We start from the raw sequence: 24,768 nt of genomic DNA on the forward strand, positions 1-24,768 counted from the left end.
TGACGATTTCTCTTATTTGGCGATTCACACACTGTCATGCATATAAATCATCCGTGAAAATGCAACTATTTAAGCTTCATGCAATTTGTATTTCTATTAATGTATAGTAAACATATTGAACAGCAAAAGAAGCTCAATTAGAATTCTAAAATAAATTCACTGCACCATGTAATTCGTAAATTGGGTCAATTATATTATAATCCGCTATTTTATAATTGCGTATACATGGCATGTCAAGTTGGCATTAAATTATAAAATTTTAGTTTTCCAAATCATACAATATCTCAATCGGCAATTATATTTCTTTCTATTCATTTTAAAATGCGATTATAATATATGCACAATTAAATTAATGTTAAAAAATTGGATAGACTTTTAGCGAAACTATTAAGTCGCGATAGATTTACAATTTTTTAAAAAATTCAATTACAAAAAGTTGAGAATATTTGGTTTTTGACACCATCAGATCCATTTATAAACATAGTCAATGATATTTCATTATATTATTGAAAAAAATGCTAATTAGTTAATTAGTTAATTCATTTTTTTTATAGAATTAATAGTGGGACAAAGTATCATTGCATATATCTACACAGATTTAAGTAGCAATTTACCCCTTCAACTTGTAAGCAATGAGCAATTAACACACAAATTAATTTTGTTGGCAAATCAGTACACGAACTTGTTGATTATGGACAATTAGCCCATTTTGGCAGATTAACTTACAAGTTAAGGGGGCAAATTGCCAATTTAAGAGACAATTAACTTACAAATTAAGGGGGCAAATTGCTAAAATGTGGCAAATTGTCCATAATCATCAAGTTCGTGTACTGATTTGCCCACAAAGTTAATATATGTGTTAATTGCCCATTGCTTGCAAGTTTAGGGGGCATATTGCCACTTAAGTCTATCTACAAATAGCTCAGAAGATAAATTTATTTAAAATAAATCCAGAAATGAAGGGAATATAGTATGCATTTTCTGGATGGTTACTTTTCCTGTGTGATTGGATTTCTTGAATTTAATATCATCATTTTTTAAGAACTTTTTCATTATTACAAGTTTGCAACAGCAAGAATAAAATTTAAATATGGAACTTCTAACTTGTAAATAGTATATGTTTTTTTTTAATAATTGGAAAGAGAGTGTTTGTGGGAGAATTTGAATCCACGACCTAACAGTTTGCTGCTGAGCGTTAATACCATTTGAACTATAACTTATTAGTAAATTATATTATATTTTGTTATTAGTATAAATGGTAAGAAATAGAATAGAGATGAGCATCAAAATATGTTGTAAAAGATTGATGTGAACACACCAAATATAAAATGGTTAAGACGACTGAAATGGATGATATATGTATGTCTTTTTCTTTGAATTCACACTTCCATCGTAATGAATTGACTGAAATGTTTTCTAACCAAAATTAGCCTCTAATTAATACCTTCCCTACCTTAACCTGTTGAAAAAATATTTTTTATTTATAATCCGATGTGAAAGAGTGAATGTTCAGTTGAACTGAGTACGTTATACATAGTTTTTAGGTTCGAATGTCACTTTACATCAAAACATTTTTCTATTTTAAAATAATTTTTCTATTATAAAAATATTAAATTTGTCAACGTCAGCATATGATAATGATAAAAAAAATATTCATTTTGATTTGTTTTATAATATTAACATATGTTTGATTTATAAAATGAAATAATATAAAATAAAATAGTTTTTTTTCCGTAAAATATGGAATAACTTTTTCATAAAAAATGAAATAGCAGACATGTTTATTCCACATTATACAATAGTGATTTTATGAACTAAAATAAAGAACAATTATTCTATGTAAAATAGCAATTCTTTCCGGGCCAATTGTATGGACTAAAAACATAGTCTAAGTATTGGACTTAATCATCCAAAAATGCTTATTTTTCTATTTTTTTTTATTATAGCCTTATCTTTTGAATTCTCTATTAACTTATTTCTCAATTCTTCATATTAAATTGTAGTCATTTTTTTAAATTGGAGCGGCACAATATTTAAATATACTCTTCGTATTGTTTCATGTCGAAATTTTTATGATAAAAAATAAATTGGCACAATATAAAGCAATGTAAAAAGCATATTTGAACTTTTTTTGAATTCCAATTTGGATAAATGGCTACACTTAAAAATGAAAATTAAAAAGTGTGTTAAAATTGAAAAACTATAAACAAAAATAATTAAAAGAATGGAACATTTTTAGATGAATAGCTTAAGTAAAAATTAAATTGCAATCCGAACCTGGGAATTTTTGATTATATTTAAATGACAGCTTGATGATAAGAATTATACTAATGTGTACAAAACAAACGTTGAGGTTGTGAATTTGCGTAAAATGTTTCATTTTTGGGCACAAAACAAAAGAGTGTAAATATGATTTGAAAGATTCTATAGGGTGATTCATCTACGGAATATTCAAGACCGATTCTTAGTAAAACGATTAGCTGGTTTATCTGTTAACAACTGCCCCCTCTTAATTAGGGATTATTTTTATACCATTTGCTTAGCCTGTTCAAATGTACAGCAGTAAGCAGTTAGAATTGTTTAATTGTCCAGCTTGGATTAGTTGGTAAAAAGTAAAAGCTATTTGACTCCAATTCCATAACAACTCACTCCCGTAATTAAATTTAAATGAAGTAATTAAAGTTTAGGCAAATACTTTCCATATAGAGCGGACCAATTTATTTAATAAAATTTAATCTATTAAAACGGTGAAGAAATTTTAATCAATCATCTCCCTAATGTTTTCTGATTCTAACTTCTCAGATTTCTTTTGGCAACATTGTCTGAATTCTAATATTTTTAACTTGAAAGTTGAAATTCATCTTCAATTATAATACTAGCATATCAATTAATTTTAACGAGTACAGTTATTTGGTTTATTCATTAAATGTATGCAACTTATCTATTTTAAAAAATGATTAAAGCATTGATAAAATTGAAAAATAAATGATGAAACTGATTTAACTTAAGTTATTTTGACATTATAATTGAGAAAATTGTAAATTTTAGAAAACTTTATAAGATTTTTCAAATACGGGGGAGTGGAATAAACCCATAAACGATCAAGACAAATCAATGAACTTTAAATAAAAATAATATAAAAATTAATTTAAAAAAATTATAATTTATTAATAATTTATAAGTATTTAGAATAAAAAAGGTGGAGAGAGTATAAAAAAATAAGTTTGTTTAAATGGGAGTCCTGAATCGAAAATAATTCCTTAATCCTCAACAATTAAGATCCTTTAGAAAACAAAATTATGGCTATAAATAGAGTCGTAGATTCCAAACTAAAAACAAACTCAAAAGCTTGAATTGAATCTCTATATCCTCTGCATTGCTCCCCACACTCACCCAAAAACTCTCTCCTCTTCTCCTCCTCTATCTCCGCCGTCTCTATGGTAGGAGCAATGGAGATAGAAGCGCCGAATCCAAAACAGCCGCTCGACGAAGACGATATTTCACCCATTGAAGAAGTCCGTTTGACCGTTCCGACCACCGACGATCCCTCACTTCCAGTATGGACTTTCAGGATGTGGTTTCTGGGTATCATATCGTGCTGTCTTCTCTCTTTTCTCAACCAGTTTTTTTACTACCGTACAGAGCCACTCGTCATTACCCAGATCACCGTTCAGATTGCTTCGCTTCCTATCGGACGCTTCATGGCTGCCGTTCTTCCTAAAACCCAGTTTAGAATTCCTGGTTTTGGTGACCGTGAGTTTTCGCTTAATCCGGGACCGTTTAATGTTAAGGAGCATGTTTTGATTTCTATATTTGCGAATGCTGGTAGTGCCTTTGGTGGCGGTTCTGCTTATGCGGTTGACATTGTTAATATTATTAAAGCTTTTTACGGACGGAATATCTCTTTTATTGCTTCTTGGATTCTTATTATCACTACACAGGTGCGTACTTATTATATACAATTCTACAAATACCCTCTATTTCAGCTTCATCTTTTAAGCAGATTTTTAAATTTTGTTGGTTGTTTAATCTGCAGGTTTTGGGTTATGGCTGGGCTGGGTTATTAAGGAAATATGTAGTGGAACCAGCACACATGTGGTGGCCAAGCACCCTTGTTCAGATCTCCCTTTTCACGTAAGTCTAAATTTCTTTGGTTTTTTTTTTGTCAATTCGATTCAACATAATCGTTGAAATTGGAACTATGATTTTATATTGGTGTTAAGTTATAGTTATTGAAAAAATTTATAATAATTAGTGCTCTAAAACTTTATGTTTTGTTTGTGTTGGGATTTCATTGTCATTATCTTTTTTCTGTCGAAAAATCTGTAAAGATTTCATTGTCATTATAGGTCAGTGTTTTTAAATATGCCAAAATATTTAGATGTTCAGTTTGGATTCTTGGGAATTTCCTTGTTGAATTAAATTATGTGCACTGCACCTAAAATTTTAGAGCTTTTCTAAACTAATTAGGTATCCGTTGCTGTTTCATTCCAATCCTTGTCAACAAACATTTGTTTATTTTGTTTTGTAATTATAAATTAAAAAATGGTTACATTGCTGAACCTGCTAACAACAGAAGCAAAGACAAAAGAGGAAAAGCACCTCTATGTTGCAGAGTACAGGCCAAGTCTTGGTTAAAATATAATTTTTACTCGCAATGCATGTGATCTTACAGTGTTATTTTGTTTCTATTATAGATCATCACCATTAATTCACCACCTTCCCATGAAAAGCCAAACAATAGCCTATCAACATCATCCCAGTTGATTGTATCATACCCATAAAACAACTTTTCCAAAGTATCTCAATGATCTTTTTAATTATTGTTTCCCCATCCCTTAGATACAAATCAATTTCCCACTTGATCCATGAATAAGCTGTCCTGTTTGATACTTAGTTAGCTGAATCTACAAGCAAGTTACACTATGAAAACTATATAACAATATGTTCATTAAATTTGCAGGACATTACATGAAAAAGAAGAAAAACAAAATGGACGGACCTCAAGAATAAAGTTCTTCATGATTGCAATGACATGTAGTTTTGTATGGTACTTAGTTCCTGGTTACCTGTTCCAAACATTAACAAGTGTGGCTTGGGTATGCTATGCATTCCCAAAGTCAGTCACTGCTCAGCAAATTGGATCCGGAATGCGAGGACTAGGACTCGGGGCCTTCACGTTGGACTGGTCGACAGTAGCTTCTTTTCTGTTTAGCCCTCTTGTTAGTCCTTTCTTTGCAATCGTCAATGTCTTTGCAGGATATGTATTGATAGTATATGTGATGACACCATTATGTTACTGGGGACTAAACGCGTACAGTGCTAAATCATATCCAATCATATCTTCTCACTTGTTCGATCAACAAGGGGCAGTATACAATATAACCGGCATCATCAATGACCATTTCGAGATAGATTTGCCTCAGTATGAGAAGATGGGACGTGTGCACTTGAGCACTTTCTTTGCCGTCACTTATGGACTTGGATTTGCCACTATTGCAGCTACTCTTGTTCATGTCGCCTTGTTTCATGGAAGGTATGATATTGACTTGCTCTTCGGATTCACTTCCTTCGTGATTTTGATAGTGGTTTCTTTATAGAATTATTCTTTGTAAAAGTATTTAGGGCGCAATTTGGCCAACTCTCAGAGAATTATTATGCTTGCTATACATATAGTTGCTAACTTATAATTTACAGGGAAATTTATGAGAGATATAAAGCCTCTTCTAAGGGAAAGGAAGATGTCCATACAAGACTAATGAAGAACTACAAGGACATTCCTCAATGGTGGTTTTATGTGCTTCTTGCTGTGACACTTATTATTTCCCTTGCACTATGCTTATTTATGCAAAATCAAGTTCAAATGCCATGGTGGGCACTCATATTTGCAGCTGCCCTTGCCTTCATTTTCACCCTTCCTATTAGCATTATCACGGCCACTACGAATCAGGTATGATCGATCCACACATTTATTTCTCTCTATACTCCAATTATCTCATGTATTAAATGACATAATCAATTTTTCACATTATGCAGACACCAGGACTGAATATCATCACAGAGTATGTTATGGGACTTATATATCCTGGAAGACCTATAGCCAACGTCTGCTTCAAAACCTATGGTTACATCAGCATGGCTCAGGCAATTTCCTTTCTTAGTGATTTCAAGCTAGGCCATTACATGAAGATCCCTCCAAGATCCATGTTCATTGTCCAGGTAACTATCTAATTCTTTCATATATCTTGTTCCCGTAATAAATTTGATTGTTTTCCTTTTTAAAATTCGATAACTAAGTTCAAGAAACTTAAATATTTCAGTTTGTCGGAACAATCATTGCTGGAACAATCAACCTGTGTGTAGCATGGTGGCTTCTTGGTTCAGTAGAACACATATGTCAGGACAATCTTCTTCCCTCGAATAGTCCTTGGACTTGCCCCAGCTCTCGTGTCTTCTTTGATGCATCAGTCATCTGGGGTTTAGTAGGGCCAAAGAGGATTTTCGGATCTCTCGGAAACTACTCAGCTCTTAATTGGTTTTTCCTCGGAGGATTACTCGGACCAGTCATTGTATGGCTGTTCCACAAGAAATTCCCAAAACAAACTTGGATACCACTCATTAATCTCCCTGTACTCCTCGGAGCAACAGCTATGATGCCACCGGCGACAGCAGTGAACTACAATTCCTGGATTGTGGTGGGAACAATCTTCAACTTTTTCATCTTCAGGTATAGAAAGAACTGGTGGCAGAGGTATAACTATGTTCTGTCAGCAGCTCTTGATGCCGGAGTGGCATTCATGGCGGTTCTTATTTACTTGACGTTGGGACTTGGAAATGTTAATCTTCACTGGTGGGGAGCTGATCCTGATATTGATCCTGAGCACTGTCCGCTCGCTCGTTGCCCAACTGCACGGGGTGTCGTTGTTGATGGATGCCCAGTGTTTTAAACCTGTCATATAATTTCATAGTTTTAAGTTTATATTTGTTAGAACTGTAATTCTGTAGGATGTTTTATTATTTAGGTATTGTGTTGGGTTTAAGATGTCTCAGAATGTTATAAATATGCATTTATTTTTTCGTTTTAGCAGTTGCAAATTTCTTTTTCATTTTGTCCAGGCCATTAAAGATTTTATATTAAGCTTGTCGTATGTTATTTGTGCATTATGGGTTGGGTCTCGTTGCCAAAATTCTCTACTCCTTAGGAGTAGCATTCTTTTTCAATTCTAGGGAAAAATATGTATACAGTGTCAAATGATGAAGATAAATTTTAGGCATATAATTAGAGAAAATAGGTCTAATCTTTTCATGCCAATCTGAAATTAATGAGATGGAGATCCCAATTCCCGTGATCTATGCGTACCAGCACACAACGAATGATTATTAAAAACATTATGAGGTAGGTCAATCTAACTTATTCTTCTCAAATTTAAAATGTTTTTTAATCATAAAATACTAATTCATTCTTAATTATGTGAGTTGATTTTAGTCAAAAATCTAATTATCAAACATAATAATCATTTTGATTTCATAACTTAATTTTTTTTCTTCTAAAATCTAAAGAATCCATTTCCTTGGTTCCATGGAATCGGGCAAAACCATAATAGTAAACACTAAAACTTTGATATAAGAATAATGAAGAAAAAATGATCATGTATGCTCCTAAGATTTGATTCCAGGATCAAATAAGTCCTGACGTCCGAAATGGTTCAAACATGTTCCTTACGTCTTGAAAAATGAACAAGACCCCTCATTTTCGACAAGCAGGCCCCAAAGTCTCATTCATAAGTTAAAAACGGGGCCTAATTGTTCGCCTTTTTAGGCGTTAGAGATATATATTAAATTTTTATGGATGTTTAGGGCTTACTTGATTCTGAAATCAAATTTTAAAGACATAAATGATTCTTTTTCCAATAATGAATAAATACCCACAACTCATCACACGATTAAACAAACCAAAGGAAACTATTTCCACCTGATTTTTTTTTTTTGAAAAATGATTATTATATTAGCACGACCACAAGAAGTGGAAGGCGAGAAAAAAAATACAAAACTAGCTTCTTGCGAAAAAAGCTAGATTTCTAAAAACATCAAAACTCTGGTTGTGAATTTTGTAATGATTCACCCCCTTAACAATGCAAACAAAAACTAGATCCTCATAATTTGCTACTTCTTGGTCAAAAGTCCTTTTATTTCTAACTTTACACAGCTCCCAAACGCTAAAAAACCAAATCGTTCCCCAAAGATTCCTCGTATTAGATTTTGCTAAGCCTAGCCATTGATAATAAAAACTCTCCGGGTCATTCGGAAAAGACCAACCAGTTATGCCCACAAGACGAAGAAAAGCATCCCAAACCCTCCAAGCCGATGAACAATGAAGAATGATGTGATTACTATTGATTTCATGAGCTGAACAGTAAGTGCAGCTGAGTTGATCCTCCGAGATCAAACCTCTCCGAAATAAGAAGCCCTTGGAAGTAACACGATCTTTGCAAAGAAGCCAGATGAAGAACTGTAACTGAGGTGGAATTTTCTGCTTCCATAGACTCACCAAGAACGGACTTGACTGCAGATTTTTTGATTCAAAATGCAGCTTCACAAAACTTGCTGCCGTGTAAACTGAATCAGAATGCCATAGAACCAGGTCGCGACGAGTTGGAGAAGCAGAAACTGTTTCAATCTGATCTAGCAAATTACATAAATCATCATATTCACCAACCCGAAGTCTTCTTCTCCATCCGAGCTGCCAAGAAGAAACAGTAATTTGAGCATTTTGCTGGTTCAAATAATCTGTCGAAAAAGCTTCTGGACGAAGAGCTAAACTGAACAAGTGAGGATAACGAACTGAAAACGGAACTGATTGGTTTCTCACCCAATTATCATGCCAAAAACGAATCTCAGCTCCATTACCCATAACAAACTGAATATTTGCTTTGAATAAATTCCAAACAACATCATTCAAAACACAATATTTACGGACTCCACGCCATAGAAAAGATAAGTTCCTGTTCCTCGGATTAACAAGATCATACCACGAATTAATTCTAGAGCTCTCACGAACAACCAAAAACCACATTGAACTTCTATCACATGTCATCAATTTCCAAATCCATTTTAGAAGTAAACTTTGATTTTTTAAACGCAAGGAAGGAACGTCTAAACCGCCAAAATTAACTGGACGACAAACATTATCCCAACTCATTTTGCATAAACCTCTCGAATCCGTTGAACCATTCCATAAAAATTGTCTCATCTTACTCTCCATTGAATTGATAACATTGTTCGGAATACCAAAACAACACATAGAGTAAACGGGTAAACTACTAAGAACTGATTTAATCAAGATCAAACGACCAGCTGGGGATAATAAATTACCTTTCCATAAGGACAAATGGCTGCTGAAATTCTGAACCATAGGCGCAAAATTATTAATTGAAAGAGATTTCCTGGATAGCGGCAAACCAAGATAATTAATCGGAAGGCTCTCGATTTTACAGTTAAGGATGTTGGCAGCCGCATTGATATCTTCAGATGTCATATTTAAGCCAATAACTGAACTCTTTTGAAAATTAATACGGAGACCTGAAATTAATTCGAAGCAACGCAGGATTCTAAGAAGATTCCTAACCATTTCTAAATCGTTTGGAAGGAAAAAAAAGAGTGTCATCTGCAAACTGTAAAAGAGATATAGATTCATGATATCCGGTTATATTGATACCTTCAATTAAGCCCAAGCTCTTGGCTTTGTCAATGAGAGATTTAAATCCTTCCGCAGCTAAGACGAACAGTAAGGGAGAAAGAGGGTCTCCTTGTCTGACTCCCTTTTCCATGAAGAAGTCATCTGAGGGGCTTCCATTAACAAGAACGGATAATTGAGAAGTGCTCAACAACGAAGAGATCCAATGAATCCAAGTTTTGCTAAAATTCATTGCCTCCATAATTTTAATAATGTAATTCCAGGAAACACTATCAAAAGCTTTTTGAAAATCCAGCTTAATCATGAGAATCTGGTCACTTCTCCTCGAACACAGATGAATAATTTCCGAAGCTATTGAGTGACAATCGTGAATACTACGTCCCTTTATGAAGCCAAACTGATTTTCAAAAATTAGATACGGCAGGATAGATGGCAGCCGTGTAGCTAGCAGCTTTGAAAGAATCTTGTAAATTCCGTTAATGAGACTAATTGGTCTGAAATCTGAGATGTTGTTAGCGCCTTTCTTTTTAGGAAAAAGAATCAAGAAAGCTGTATTTAACCCGGTAGGAAACACACCTGTGGAGCAGCTGGTGATCAATTAATTAGGTCATAAATTTTCTGAGATGAGGAGGATTCGTGCGTATCTGGCGTATTTGAAATCATTCGGTTGACAACAGTCCAACCGGTTCAATACCAGTTTAATGACCAGTTCATCCGGTTCAATCAAATTCGAGTCGGTTCAATCAGGTTTTCAGTTTTTAAATTTTTAAACTGGACCATTGGCTAGATTTCGGTTTGATCGGTCTGGTTTTTAAAACACCAGTAAATAAAAGAGAATGAAAAAAATTAGAAAATAATTATAAAAGCAGAAATCTCTAAATTCATATCATCATTTTTATTGATCTAGTATTTTTGGTTTTTAATAATTGAAGAAGTTGAGCGCTTGTATATTAAATTTCAATTTTGATAATCAATAAGTTATTGATAAGCGCTAGATAATCAATAAGTTTATATTGATTATCTAGCGCTTATCAAAAATAAGCGCTGGACAACAAATTTAATGTATTTTAATTTTCAATTTTGCCTCTTATATTTTAAAACTTTAAAACTCAATTTATTTTTTAAACTGAAATTGATGGGCTTTTTATCCCATTTTCCATCTATTTCTCGCTGGAAACTGAGGAGCAACAGCTCCTCGTTTTTCCGGCGAGGAGCTGAAAAACGAGGAGCAAAGCTCCTCGTTTTTAGAGGAGCTGTTTGCTCCTTGTTTTTCCGGCGAGGAGCAGCGGCTCCTCACCGAAAAAACGAGGAGCTCTGCTCCTCAAGAGCAGATATGAGTCTCCCTAGATCTACTCCGGAACTGATCCGACGGTGGTGCAAGGGCAGACGGTGGCGGCGGTGGAAGGGAAGAAGAAGAAGAAGAAGAAAATGGTTAATTGTTTTAGATTAGTGTTTAATTTAACATTTTAATTAGTATTAATGAGGATTAATCTTTTTAATTAGACAATCCACTCTCTCTTTTTTGTCAGAAGGGTGAATTTGAGCCGGTTTTGCTAAGTTGCGGTTTGAAATGATCCGGTTTTGCTAAGTTGCGGGTTAAATTGTACCAAAATCGTCCAAAATGACTCATTTGATATTTCGTGTCAAGTTGAGGGGGTGAATTGATCCTTTGTTCATAATTTTGTTAACAAAAAATCTAAAAACAATGTCGAGAAATCTGTAGCGCGAATGGAAGAGTCGAACGGAAAAGCGCGAATGAAAGAGAACGAAAGAGACGAACGGAAAAGCGAACGGAAGAGATGAGAAGTCCACCGAAAGTAGACGAACGAAAAAGCGAATGGAAGAGACGAACGGAAAAACGACCGGAAGATACGAACGGAAAAGAAGAAGAAAATAAGAGAGAAAGAGAGAGTGTGACTATGTAAAATTTTAACCTAAAATAAAATAAGAATTCTATATATAGTAGGATATTTTTATAAATATGTTTGTTATTAGCGTGGAGCGAAAAATTATGAAAAGATGGTGTAAGAAGTGATGAATATTTTTCAAAGTAGTGTATTTGACAAATGATTTCCTTTTAAATTTAAACATTTATTTTCATTACCAATTGCATCTGAACTTTTAAAATATTGTCCCAATTTAAAAAGAGACTATTGCGACGGAAATCATATTATATTTGTGGTTTAATTGTATTGGATAAAATACGTACATATTTAGATTTAAAAAGTGGAACGCAAATGTTTGGTCATAATTTCAAAAAATCTTCTAAATTAAGACATAATTAAAAAATTAGTCTCATGATAAAATTCAACATATAAAGATTTGGATTTAAAAAATAATTTGACCAATAAATATTAATACCATAGATGAAAGAATATATTTTTTATTCTCTTAACTAAACAAAATCTGGAAAATACAATTGAAGATCAGTGACACTAATGTAAAAGTATGTAAATTAAAACTCTGTATATATGAAGCTATTATCTTCAATGCAAGAAGAATTGAAAAATATACTTGGAATAAATTTGACTTTATAATCAGTATACTATGCATATCAACAATTCACTCCATTGAAATTAATAAAGAAAATTCTATTTCCAACATTTTAATCATCATGATGATCTGCAATTAATCTTGAAGAAGTTGGAGGAGCAAACCTTGAAGAGAATCCACGATGTATTCCATCTTCACTACAATCATCAAAAAAACCTTCATCAAAATTTTGAGCATAGCTTAAAGGGTCATACCTAAAACCACCACCCGCCGGTGTTCGTTGCCGATTGTTTCTCATAAAAAGTGAGGACATGCTCCAATTTTCTCTTATCTGCCTCGTATCAGTGATGCTGCTGCTGCTGCTGCTGCTTCCGCCATAGCTACCGGCATCGTTGCTTACTCTTTTCTTTTTCCATGGAAGCTTCAGTTTTAGACGACCCCAGCATGAAACCGAGCCTTCTTCTTCTCTGCTGTGGTATGAGGAAGTTGTGTCCATCACATTGAAACCAAAATCTTGATTCGTTTGAATTGCTTGCTTTGAGACGACGATAAAATATGTGTTCTGAAGAATTTGTGGGGTCTTTATTACTTCTCTATCTCACATGTCTGCATGCTCTCTCTTTATTTTGCTTTTTTTTAATGTTAAGGAATAATAAGGATTTTGTGGGTGGTAGAGAAGATTGTATAGAGATTATAAGAGACAAAATATTTTGTTTTTTGTATTTAAAGAAAATTGCAAGGGATGAGGCCACAAGAAAAAGTAGACCAAAAGATAATTTATTTCGAAATGTTACAGTAAATATTCATAGCGAACCATTTGCAGTGGACAAACGAAGTTGAGATGACAAAAGGTAAATAATGCACCCTCCAAAAGTGGCAAAATAGCCTCCTTTTGTTCTTAACTACGGCGTACACCTAACTAAATTAACCAAAAAAATAAAGCCGGACCAAACCGAAATCGGTTCGGTTTTGTATATTATAATTCTTTTACAAGTTAGGTTTAGTTTAAATTTTAGAAAACCAAAAAAGTTGAAAAAACAGAAATAAGTAGATATATTATAATTTTTTGAAAATATCATTTTTTTTTAAAATAACACAATATTTTCTTACGTATTCAAATGCTAAAATGTACTACTATTATACATTACAATTTGACTTTAAATTTATAAATTTAATATTTTTACTCATGTTTATTTTTTATTTTTTATCTTTAAAATTAAGGTAAAAAAAAGAGCTAAACTGAATTCGGTTCAATTTTTAGTTTCTTAGAAACCAATTGGTTTTGACATTTTTACTTTCAAACTGAACTGAAAAACCGTTTGCATACTCCTACCAACAGTCACGGGAGTACGAAAAACAAACTGGACAATATTGTAAGAATGTTTTGAGAAAATATAATTTAGTTCGGTTGGTGTTTTCATAAATATTCGGTTTTTGATTTTCTGTTCGGTTTGGATAATCTAAAAAACTAAAATAACCAAAAAACTTAAAAACCAAATAACTAACTTAAAAATTACTTTTTTAAAATTATTAATACATGCTTGTATATTTCTTTGATAATTATTCAAAAATAAATATGAATTATATTTTATATATATATATAGTGCATTTTCTAACATATAATTCTGACTATTGCTTATGGATTCTTAAACTGAAATTACCAATGGGGGTTGCAGCTGAAAGAGTCTATTAGTAGTAAATTTGGATTTGATGTTTGACAAATTACTAAAAAGAAAGATTGTATTCATAAATGTGCATCAATAATACTCATTTAGTACTAAAACATCTACTATACATGATATTTATTCCTAAAACAGGTCGAAATATATGTTCTCGCATTTCACAAAATTCAATTTCAGATACTCAGTATCAAGTTCCCAAAGATTTCTATTTCAAGTAATAATTCATCATTCCTATTCATAAAAATATAATTCATTTTAGTAATTAACATAAAATTATTGAAAAGCATAAGCATGGTCCAGAACACCACCCACGGTCACGGACAAATCAATAGCTAATTACTTAAATAAGTAATTTGAATTATTGTCCACATGCCACTATAAAAAAAGAGTGACAGAATCAAATTTGCTATACATTTTTGAAGGTTATTATTTTAAATTTTATGTTGTTTATAGCGAAATAAATTCATCAATAGCCCATATTTATGGCAAATTTAATTCCATCACAAGTATTATCCATCACAAGTTTATGACAAAATTATTCGTAATAATTCTATCATAAATAAAAGAATGGCAAAATCATTTTATTTGTCATAAAATTCATTATATATTTGTCACAAGATTCATTTCAATAGTATTAATTAATCCGTTATAAATTTGTGACGGACTAAATCTGTCACAAATATATAACATGATTGTTTTTGGGAGTGAGCCACAGTTACATTGTACATAAAAATGACAATGATAGAAGAAAATATCAGCAATAAGTGAAATTTGGTGGAGCAGAAATATTTGGAAGCATTTTGCAGAGAATATCCATGAAGAACATATTGTTGAAATCACTCGTGTAGATAAATTACTTGCAACTCTACTGTTCACATATCGGCAGGCGTCTGTCACTTTTCCCTACACATATTTGCTCCCTACAAACTCAAATTTGCTCTAGAATCTCTTAATTAATTTTCTGATTATGAACAAACAGCAACATGGATTTTAGCTTATTTATCTGAAAAATCATATACCAAAACTGATTGTCTTTCCTACTCAAAGATTTAAAAGGATAATTTTAGAATAATAAAATATTAGAACAATTTATCATCTATAAAAGATAATGATTTCAACTTTCATATCTAAGAGGTAAAGTTTTAAATAAATGATTTTGGAGAACCATAGATTTTCAAAATTTACGGATTCTAGTAACTTTTTAAATCCATGAATTTTGCAAAATATATAAATATTCATCTAAAATCCTCAATTCAAACAGGGCCTAAGAGGAGGTTACTGAGCAATAATTAAAAATCGACAATGGTTTTTCATAATGTTACTGAAACCAGCATGCAGTGTTTGCGCTAGTTTTCTGAAGTCTAAGTCATGTTTCTCCAGGTCTAGTAACGAAGTGAAAAGCCTAAATTATGAGACACAGTATAATTTATATCTACCAAAGGGCAAGAGAGATATTTGATAAACAGTTTTCGATTCATACTATAATTGAAGCAGCAATAAGCAATTTCAGCCCAAAGTCATTCATCCTAATAGAAAAGAAATACAGTGTTTTATGATTGTACAACTACCATATGACATATCAACTGTAGGATGAAGAAGAATGCAAACTTGGATAACAGGATAACTATTCATGATCAAAACCAAGCAGAGTATAAGAACATAATAATAAAACTGAACTTGAATTTTGCTCATTATGAGAATGTTAAAACTAGAATATGAGGAAAAAAGTAAAGCAAGGCTTTTACGACGAGCATGGACAGCAAAATTCAAGGGAATAAGTAACAATAGGCCAGAATGGCATAATCTGACCTGAGAGCAAAAGATGACATAACAGCATCTACATCCTGACTGCCACCTGTTCAGCTGAACTTTTCCTGACAGCTCCTCTTAAGCACAGCTCATTCAACAACTCTAAAGCCTCTTTAGCTAAACCTTCATAAGCCAGGCCTTCAATGAGGATGGTGTACGATGCTTCAGTAGGCTTACATCTCCTTGACACCATATAAGCCAAGAAGTCAATTGCACGCTCAGTCTGTCGAGCCTTACAGAGTCCAAGCATGATCGCATTAAAGGTAATAGCATTGGGTCTAACACCTATAACTTCCAAATCATGAAAAAGCTTAATTGCTTCGTCAACTTTTCCTGCTCTGCTTAGTCCGCCGATAAGTGAAGAGAAGGTGATTATATCAGGCTTGAGACCCTTTGCGCGCATCTCATCCAAAAGTTCCAAAGCTTCATCTGTTTTCCCTGCCTTGGAAAGCCCATCAATCACAGTATTGTAAGTGATTAAAACAGGCGAGCACCCTTTGCTACTCAGCTGATTAAGCAACTCAACTGCAGCTTCAACTTTCCCGTCTTTGCATAATGCAGTTAGTAAAGTGTTGTAGGTCACGATATCAGGATAACAACCCCGAGAAATCATTTTGTCTAAATACTCGATTGCCCTTTCCATCTTCTTTTCTTTACAAAAACCATGAAGCAATGGGTTGTAACTTAATGAATTTGGAGTGCATCCATGCTTAGGCATCTTCTCCAAAATGTCAATTGCCCGACCTAATAAACCCTTACGGCATAAGAAATTAATCAATATGTTGAAAGTAACAACACTAGGAGAACAACCCTTACGAACCATATCAGCCAGAAGCCTCTCTGCATCCATCCACCTCCCAGTACTGCACATGCTGCGCAAAATAATGTTATGAGTAATCACATTAGGTTGGCATCCATATGATGGCATGCTGTTTAAGAACTTTATCGCTTCATCCAACCCCTCTTCCTTGCAAATCCCATTGACGAGAACGTTATAAGTAACCACATCTGGTTTGCATCCTCTCGTCCGCATCTCATCTAAAAGCTTCATAGCCTGCCCAACTCCACCTTCCCTACAAGTTGCTTCAATCAATATAGTATATGTAATCACATCTGGATAACATTCCTTCTCCAACTGCCAATTAAGAACTTCCATTGCTTGCTTTAATTTCCCATTATCACACAAAGTTCGTAAAATTGTATTATAAGTAACAACATCAGCAGCCACACTCATTCGGTCCAAAACCTTTAAGGCATTATCAATCTCGCCAGCCTTACAAAACCCACTAATCAATACATTGTAAGTAATTACATCAATAACCGCACCAGAATTCTCTATTTTCTCCATAATTTGGGTTGCTTTCTTAGTCTTTCCAATCTTACAAAACCCACGGATTAAACTAGTGCAAGGGATTATATCAGGAATTTCCCCACGATAAACCATGCTCTCGAGAAACCTAAAACCTTCCTCTAATTCCCCATTCCTAACCAATCTACGGAGATGATTATTGCTCTCAATTTCCTCAAAATTGGCCAAAGAATGTATAGGATTCAAATTAACATGTCCATTTCCAAAATGCCCATTTGGTGGCTTATCAAGACTTTGAAGTTTATCATTGGTCCTAGAAACAGCAAAAACTCGACCCTGTTTTAACTTTGTAAGACCTACGTAAGTTTTCTTGGTCAAATTTAGTCGAGCCCTAACCCTAACTCCAGTAAAACCACTGCTAGTTCTTCTTGTATTTTCTCTAAGTAACTGCTGATATGAGCAGTACCCTTCATGGGAATGATTAGTATGAACTATGAAATCCATATTATCAACAACTTATACAGCACTGAACCTAGAAATCAAGCATACATGCTGGAAACAGAACTAGTATGAGGGCTGTGCACACTCTGTTTATGTTTCTTGGATAAATAGGTACACAGCTGAACGTGGCGTTTTACAAGTGGCTATGAATTTAGCGAAAAAGAGAAAATTGGTAGGCAGGCTTACCTTGAAGATTGTTCTATGAAATAATTTAAAATGTGAAGAAGCTTATGTTTGGAAGCCTTGCTGCTGCTGCTGCTGCTGCTTATCTAGTTTTTATGTCGTCTTGCTTCTGCAGAGGTGAGTGTTAAGAGCCGAATTGTTAGAAGGATTTTTTTCTTTCTTTCCTTTTATATGGGAAAATATGGCCTGTATATATTAACATGGGCTACATTGAAAAGGTCTGGCCCAAATAGATATGGCCGAGGTTTTATTTGATTTATTCCAATTTAGATTTTACGTAAAATTATTTACAAAAAGGAAAAGGTAAGAAAATGACTCAAATGTTGTCACCGAGAAGAAAAAATGACCCTAGTAATTTAGTAATTTTATAGGCGCCAAAATAATTTTAATGTTGCCAACGAGGTGAAAAAATGACCTTAATGTCTTGAAACTAAATCCAGACCCCTTTATTAGACGGGACTAAATTTCACTGTTAAACTAACAATCATTTTTGCACCTTTCAAATCATTATGGTCATTTTTACGCCTAAACATTAGAATTATTTTTATACATTTTTCCTTTTTTGTATAAATGATTTAAAAACTTAAATTGTTTATTTCTCATTTTTTTACATGGCTAGCCGAAAGCTAATACCAAACACACATAAACAAAAAAAATTACATAATATCGTAAATCAAATATTTTTATCTGGTCTTTTTGAAAATCTATTCACGATTATGTCTGATCCACAAAATATAAATCATATATTTAAATTTACTTTCTCAAAAATAAAAAAAGTTAACCAATTAAAAGCATGCTTAATTAACAAAATTAAAGAGATGACTCTAATGTTTAAAAATGGTTGGGCATGTTAAAAAAAGCTAAAAAAAAATAATTCAAGTTTTTAAAGTTACGTCATTTTTTTAAAATGTATAAAAATGATCCTAATGTTGTCACCGAGGCGCAAAAGTGACTCTAATAATTTGAAAGGTGCAAAAATGACTTTCAGTTTAACAATAAAATTTAACCCGTCTAACAAAAGGGTATAAATTTTAGTTTTTAAGACATTAGGGTCTTTTTTCACCTCAATGGCAATACTAAGATCGGTTTTTTGCTTAAAATATTATTAGGATCATCTTTTCTCCTATGTGCCAATATTAGGCTTATTTTTGTAACCTTTCCCTTCATAAAAATAGACTAAATAGTGCAAGTTTCACTTGTATTCAATAGAATGTTTCAACTCATTTTTTATAGTTCAAATATTTATCTGATGTTTCAATTTGGAATTATGATTCTCTCAGGTTCATTTAAACTTGAGTGGGTCAAGTTCATTTAAATTTGAGTGGGTCAAGTTCATGATTTACACCGTTCATTTTAAAATGAATGATGTAAATTAATTTAATAAAAATTGAACTTTTTTAATCTACATTATTCATTTAGTAATTAACGATGTGGATTAAATGAACCTGGCCCCTCAAGTTCATTTGAACTCGAGAGAATCTCAGACTTTCAATTTGTGATTTAAATACAATTTTATATAATTTAATTACAGTTTCAGTATCATTTCAATATATATTTCACTTAATTAAATATATTACTTCAATAAATAAATAATAAAAAAACATATGAAACAACCATAAAATCATAATAAAATGCACTAAAGAATAATAAAATTATATTAGAATCTATAAAAATCGTGCTAAAACATTGTAAAGAATCATGGAACTATTGTAAAATCAACTAAAGTTATACCGAAACAACAGCAAAATCATATTAAGCCAGCAAATTATTAAAATATATGGTAAAACAAATTTTAACGTTTCAATTTTTTAGCAATTTAATCTTATTATTCAAAACATTACAAAACAAATTGTAACCTTTTCCGTTTTTGTATTTTGTAGCCCAAATTCGTTTTCCGGCAGTTTTATCTTTTTTTTAAGCTACATAGTGCAAAAATGCGAATGGTTTGGATTTTATTTGTAATGTTTTTAAAACGTCGGAATGTAATATACCAATACATGTATCTAATATGGTTGTCACGTATGCACATAATTGCCGGAAAATGGTTTGAGCAATAAACTACAAAAAATGAAACGGTTATTTTTTTAACGTTTTGAACAATGGGATTAAATTGCTAAAAAAATAAAACGTTAGAATTTAATTTGTCAATATCTCTACAAAATATATCGAAAATCCTATAACCAATCAATAAAAAAAATTGTAATTTCAATCAAAGTCTTAGAACTTAAGAATCTTAATCCCATTCCAGACATTTGGAGCGATTTTAACTAGTTCATCCCAATTGATTTATATAACAAATATTCAATTCCAAGTAGCCTCCATGCTATCAAAAAGATATACCAACGTAGAATTCATGGACCATAAATTATAGTGAAGTCGCAAATATTTTTTATTTTTAATTAGAAGTGTAAAAGGTTGAAATATTTTAATGGTAAAAGGTTGGCCTTAAGCCTCTGAAGTGAACAGTGGCTCATTTAAACCTCTATGATCATCAAAAAATGGTACAAAAAAAATCATACTGTTAAATCTGTTAAATTTTTTGTATATTTAAAATAAAAAATCTAGATAAGCTCATGTGGTCAAAAATTAGAACATTTATCCCCTATAGTCTAAAATAAATCCAATTTTTAAAAAAGCTACTTCAATTAATATAATTATTTTGATTATTAATAAAATATTCTAAACTAATACTTATTTTTTTTCATACACAAAAAAATTATTTTAATTATTTAGCATAATTTTTTGTATAATTAAGCTAAATAAAAAATTATTTAGAAACTTTATTATTTAATTATGTTAAGTAAAATAGTAATTTTTACTTAATAGAAAATATTTTTAATTACAACGTGAATAATTTATTAGCATAATTAAATAGTAATTATTCTAAGTTATTGCAATCATTATTTTAAATTTTTATTTGATTTTTTTATTTAATTATACAAAGTATAAAATTTATTATAATTACTCAATATAATATTTAATTTAATTATACTAGAAATAAAATTTATTACAATATTTTAGTGTAATTAAATAAAAATCATACTAAAAATAATTATAAATTTTTAACATAGTATATATAGACAATATACTATATAATTTTAAATAAAATTTTAATAATAAAATAAGTTGAACTCATTTTAGATTATAAAAAGTTAAATGTTCTAATTTATTTTTTACCACGAGGCCTTATCTGAACATTTTATTTTAAATAAACAGAACTTTTAACGAAATTGATTTATGGTTATTTTTGTATTGTATGTTATGATTATAGGGTTTAAATGAGTCAATGTCCACCTCATGAGATTAAATATTTATAGATTCCGATTGAAAGGGTCATTCTGTATCTTTTTACGATTTTAATTTTTTGGTCCATTAACCTTTGTCACGTCAGCATGGTTTTTAGAATCGTAGATAACATGTGGAATTGGGCACATATTATTAAGTCGAACGAGGTCAGTTGATTAAAATAGATGCAAATGTTTGAAATCAAATTAAAATTTGAATATTTAAAAAATTTGGTTTAAATTAATAAAAAATTAAAAAAAAAATTAAGCCTTTCTTTACAAATACACCGCACGACCGGCTAATAATTACCCATGGCCCCTGAACTTTAGAGTCACGGGCGCTAAACCCTCTGATGTTTAAAAACGGGCGCAAAATCCCATGATCTTTGTGGCGACGCTCGCTAAAACCCCTGAATGAATTACTCGGCGATTTTTCCGTTTTTTGTCGACGTAGCACCCGATTCCTCGGCCAGACACTAACTGGCGGCACCTGGGCCCCCCTGCACTCATGTCTGACATCTGTTGTTTGTGTAAGAATTTGTTAGTTGATATTTAAAAAAAAAATTAAATGAAAAGTAACCGTGGTAAATTTTCTCTCTCTTACTTTTCCTTTTCCCTCTCTCTCACCCTCAGTTCCGTTTTATTTTATTTTCTTTTCAAATATTTTCTTCTCTCTTCGTCTTCTTCGTTCATTCCACTGAGACCGACCTAGGGTTTGATCCTTTCCCTTTTTTTTTCATTATTTCTCATTTTCTTTGCATTGTTCCCCATTCTTCCTCCATTGTTCAACATTGCCACTCTTTACCGAAAAAGAACACCTTTGTTAAAAATATAAGAAAATTCGCTGAAAAATATTACAAAAAGAGAACATTACATCTGCAACAAAGAAGAAGAAAGTGATCAAAATACTAGTTGAAGATTGTTTTTTGATAAAGGTAAGAAATTTAAACTTACTTACTGGCTATTTGATTTTTTATGAGTTGGTTAGAAATTTTAACTCCACTAACATGGTTGATAAGTTTTTAGTTTGTGTGGGTGCAAAAAAATAAAGAGAAAAACATTCAGAAAAGGAAAACAAGAAAAAAGAGTGAGTCTAGAAGAGGGACTCCGGGAACTCTTCGGTATGGCTTGATGGATAGTTCGAGCAGAATTTGACCAGACAATACGGTGCCAGTTACACCATAAATTTCAGCAAATCAAGGCTACAAGACCGGCATCTTCGACTAACAGAAAGCTCAACTAATCATCGCACCAGATTTTGAAATTTGAGGCAGTATTCACCTGCATTTTCAAGCCCGAACGATTCCACCAATCCATCGCAAATGGACAAGAGCAGAACAAATGCATCACATTCTCAGTAAAAGCATTGCAAATTGAGTTGATAAACGCATGTTTAGTAGCGAGAGCCTCAGCCTTAGGGAGAAAATCTGAACAAAATCTCCATAAAAAAGTTCGAACATACATATTAAGAAAATCATTGAAGATTTATATAAATAAGGATTAATTACTTAAAAACCACCCACCTTTAACTTTTTTTTTCGTTTATACCCTGACCTAGGAAAAAATTCATTTATACCCTAACGTATGTGTTTATATTTCACCTCTACCCCAAATTTAAAAAAAAAGACTATTTATTGAAAACAACTAAATATAAGATTATTTATTGATATACAATACCCCGAGGCACTAAATTAACCTTTTTTTATTTAGAAAAAAGTTTTAAATAATCCTTACTTTTTAACATTTTAAAGATGAAGTATTTCTTTGTATTTTTTAATAGAAAAAAGTATAAAATAATCCTTATATTTAGTTGTTTTCAATAAATAATCTTTTTTTTTTTGAAATTTGGGGTAGAGGTGAAATATAAGCACATACGTCAGGGTATAAATAAATTTTTTTCTAGGTCAGGGTATAAACGAAAAAAAAGTTCAAGGTGGGTGGTTTTTAAGTAATTAAGCCTATAAATAATAAGTATAAACTTATACTCCGTCCGTCCCAATAGAGTTAGCCACTTTATCTTTATCACACAGTTTAAGAAAAACAATTATTATTTATGGATTTTGTAAAATTTTCCTTACTTTTCTTGCCATACCCCTATTTAATATAGGGTCAATTTGCAAATTACTTTCAATTTATTTATTAGTGGATTTTAAATAGGGGTAATATAGGAAAATCGAGTGTAAAAGTTAGTTACTTTTTAAAAGTGGATAAGAGTTTTGGGATAAAAAAATTTCTCAAAGTGAACAATTCTATTGGGACGAAAAGAGTATAATATACTAAAAATTATTAACCTGTTACTCTTTTAATTAAAATATTAAAGCTATAATAATTTTTTATGTATAAATTTATATAAAATTAAAAATGAAAAACTATTTCACTGTATAAAAAAAATGAACAAAGGATCAACGGGCCCCCTGAACTTGTGACACGGGGTCATTTAACCCAATTTATATTTTTTTGAGCAACTAACCCCAAAACTCTTTATTTTTTGATCAAATAACCCCATAATTTATATTTTTATTTTAAAAAATAGATTAAGAATAATTATATCACAACAATTAGGGAAATATCTAATTACCTTTTTACATTCATCGTCTCCGATTTATGTTTTACATATTTTAAAAATATAATTATGGGTTATTTGACCCAAAATTGAAGAATTTTAGGGTTAGTTGTTCAAAAAAATATAAATTGAATTAGATGATTATGTATTACAAGTTTAAGGGGCGCGTTGAACCTTTGTTTTAAAAAAAATTGAACATCTAAAAGAGAATACAAAGTGTTATTTAGTTCAGATTTTAAAAAAGTTATGATTCTGCCGCAGGTAATAATCATGCATGTATTGTTCATTACGTAACTTTCATTAGGATTTAGGCTTAATTCAAAGAATGTAGGCTCCTTAACCGACATGTATTATTATGTAGTGGTGGTGCCAGCAAAGAGAACGATGACGTTTTGTCTTCCCGTTCAAAAACAGGTTTATTGAAACATTCTAAAGAGAAACATGCCAGTAATTTTAACCAATCCCTTGCCGACACTATGGAGTAGAAGTAATTACTTTAACACGTATAGCTTTTAGTTTTATTCGTTTATTAGTTTATGAAACAATAACTGAAAGCTTTTGAATTATTGAGTTATTGATTTTAACTTTTGGAGGGACTTCCTTTTTCTTTTCATATAATCAGGGACTTAATTTTGAATGCATGAATGCCTTAGGTATTTTTGGTCAATAATAGATGACAAATCTTACCTTGATAATGTGTGCACGATCATACATAAGCCAATCTTAAACTTTACATTAATTTTAATATTCAATCTATTTTCGTTTCTAATATATCGATATACTTATTTTGGAACATAAATCAAAAAAGACTGAATGCAATACTGATTTACTTTATTTTAATTTTTTTTATATTCAATCAATTGATAGTTAATATCATATTGCCTATTTAAATTAAATATGTTTTCATTCGGTTTTCAAACTTTTTTTTATTCTTTTAACTAAATATTTTAATTTAATAATTTTATTTCAATTTGAAAGGTTAGATTATAATAAATTAATTAATTTATATATATATATATATATATATATATATATATATATATGAAATGTAAATAGGTCCATATATATGAGCTTAGTTTTGGTGAGGTTTATTTCATATTTCGTTGCATGTCACTAGTTAAACAGTTTTAGTATAAGAAGCAATATATATGTTTAGAAAATAAAAACAAAAATGTAGTTGTTTGATGGAATTTTTTTCGATTTAGTTTTTACTTTGTTACAAGCAAAATACTCAACATTGTACTAATTAA

General features: G+C 31.5%; 2 protein-coding genes across 2 annotated transcripts; one reads left to right on the forward strand and one right to left on the reverse strand.

Annotated features, from left to right (window-relative positions):
* The first annotated feature begins 3,261 nt into the window (after window positions 1–3,261).
* Window positions 3,262–7,084, forward strand: LOC126657317 (oligopeptide transporter 4-like). Its single transcript, XM_050351987.2, has 6 exons — window positions 3,262–3,941; window positions 4,037–4,134; window positions 4,964–5,536; window positions 5,698–5,950; window positions 6,037–6,219; window positions 6,321–7,084. Exons 1-6 carry the CDS (start codon window positions 3,438–3,440, stop codon window positions 6,945–6,947), a joined length of 2,238 nt encoding a protein of 745 aa, XP_050207944.1. The 5' UTR covers window positions 3,262–3,437; the 3' UTR covers window positions 6,948–7,084.
* Window positions 7,085–15,477: 8,393 nt separating this feature from the next.
* Window positions 15,478–17,813, reverse strand: LOC126664829 (pentatricopeptide repeat-containing protein At1g09900). Its single transcript, XM_050357397.2, has one exon. The coding sequence runs from the start codon at window positions 17,489–17,491 to the stop codon at window positions 15,707–15,709; it is 1,785 nt and encodes a 594-aa protein (XP_050213354.1). The 5' UTR covers window positions 17,492–17,813; the 3' UTR covers window positions 15,478–15,706.
* Window positions 17,814–24,768: the final 6,955 nt, after the last annotated feature.

The sequence above is a fragment of the Mercurialis annua genome, linkage group LG1-X, assembly GCF_937616625.2.
Source record: "Mercurialis annua linkage group LG1-X, ddMerAnnu1.2, whole genome shotgun sequence".
NCBI lineage: Eukaryota > Viridiplantae > Streptophyta > Magnoliopsida > Malpighiales > Euphorbiaceae > Mercurialis > Mercurialis annua.

Excerpts from the sequence above, each read along its gene's own strand:
- LOC126657317 (XM_050351987.2), top strand. The coding sequence starts at position 3,438 with ATGGTAGGAGCAATGGAGATAGAAGCGCCGAATCCAAAACAGCCGCTC. Across the intron at positions 4,135-4,963 it reads GTTCAGATCTCCCTTTTCAC|GACATTACATGAAAAAGAAG; the intron begins GTAAGTCTAAAT and ends TTAAATTTGCAG. Across the intron at positions 5,951-6,036 it reads TCACGGCCACTACGAATCAG|ACACCAGGACTGAATATCAT; the intron begins GTATGATCGATC and ends CACATTATGCAG.
- LOC126664829 (XM_050357397.2), bottom strand. The coding sequence starts at position 17,491 with ATGGATTTCATAGTTCATACTAATCATTCCCATGAAGGGTACTGCTCA.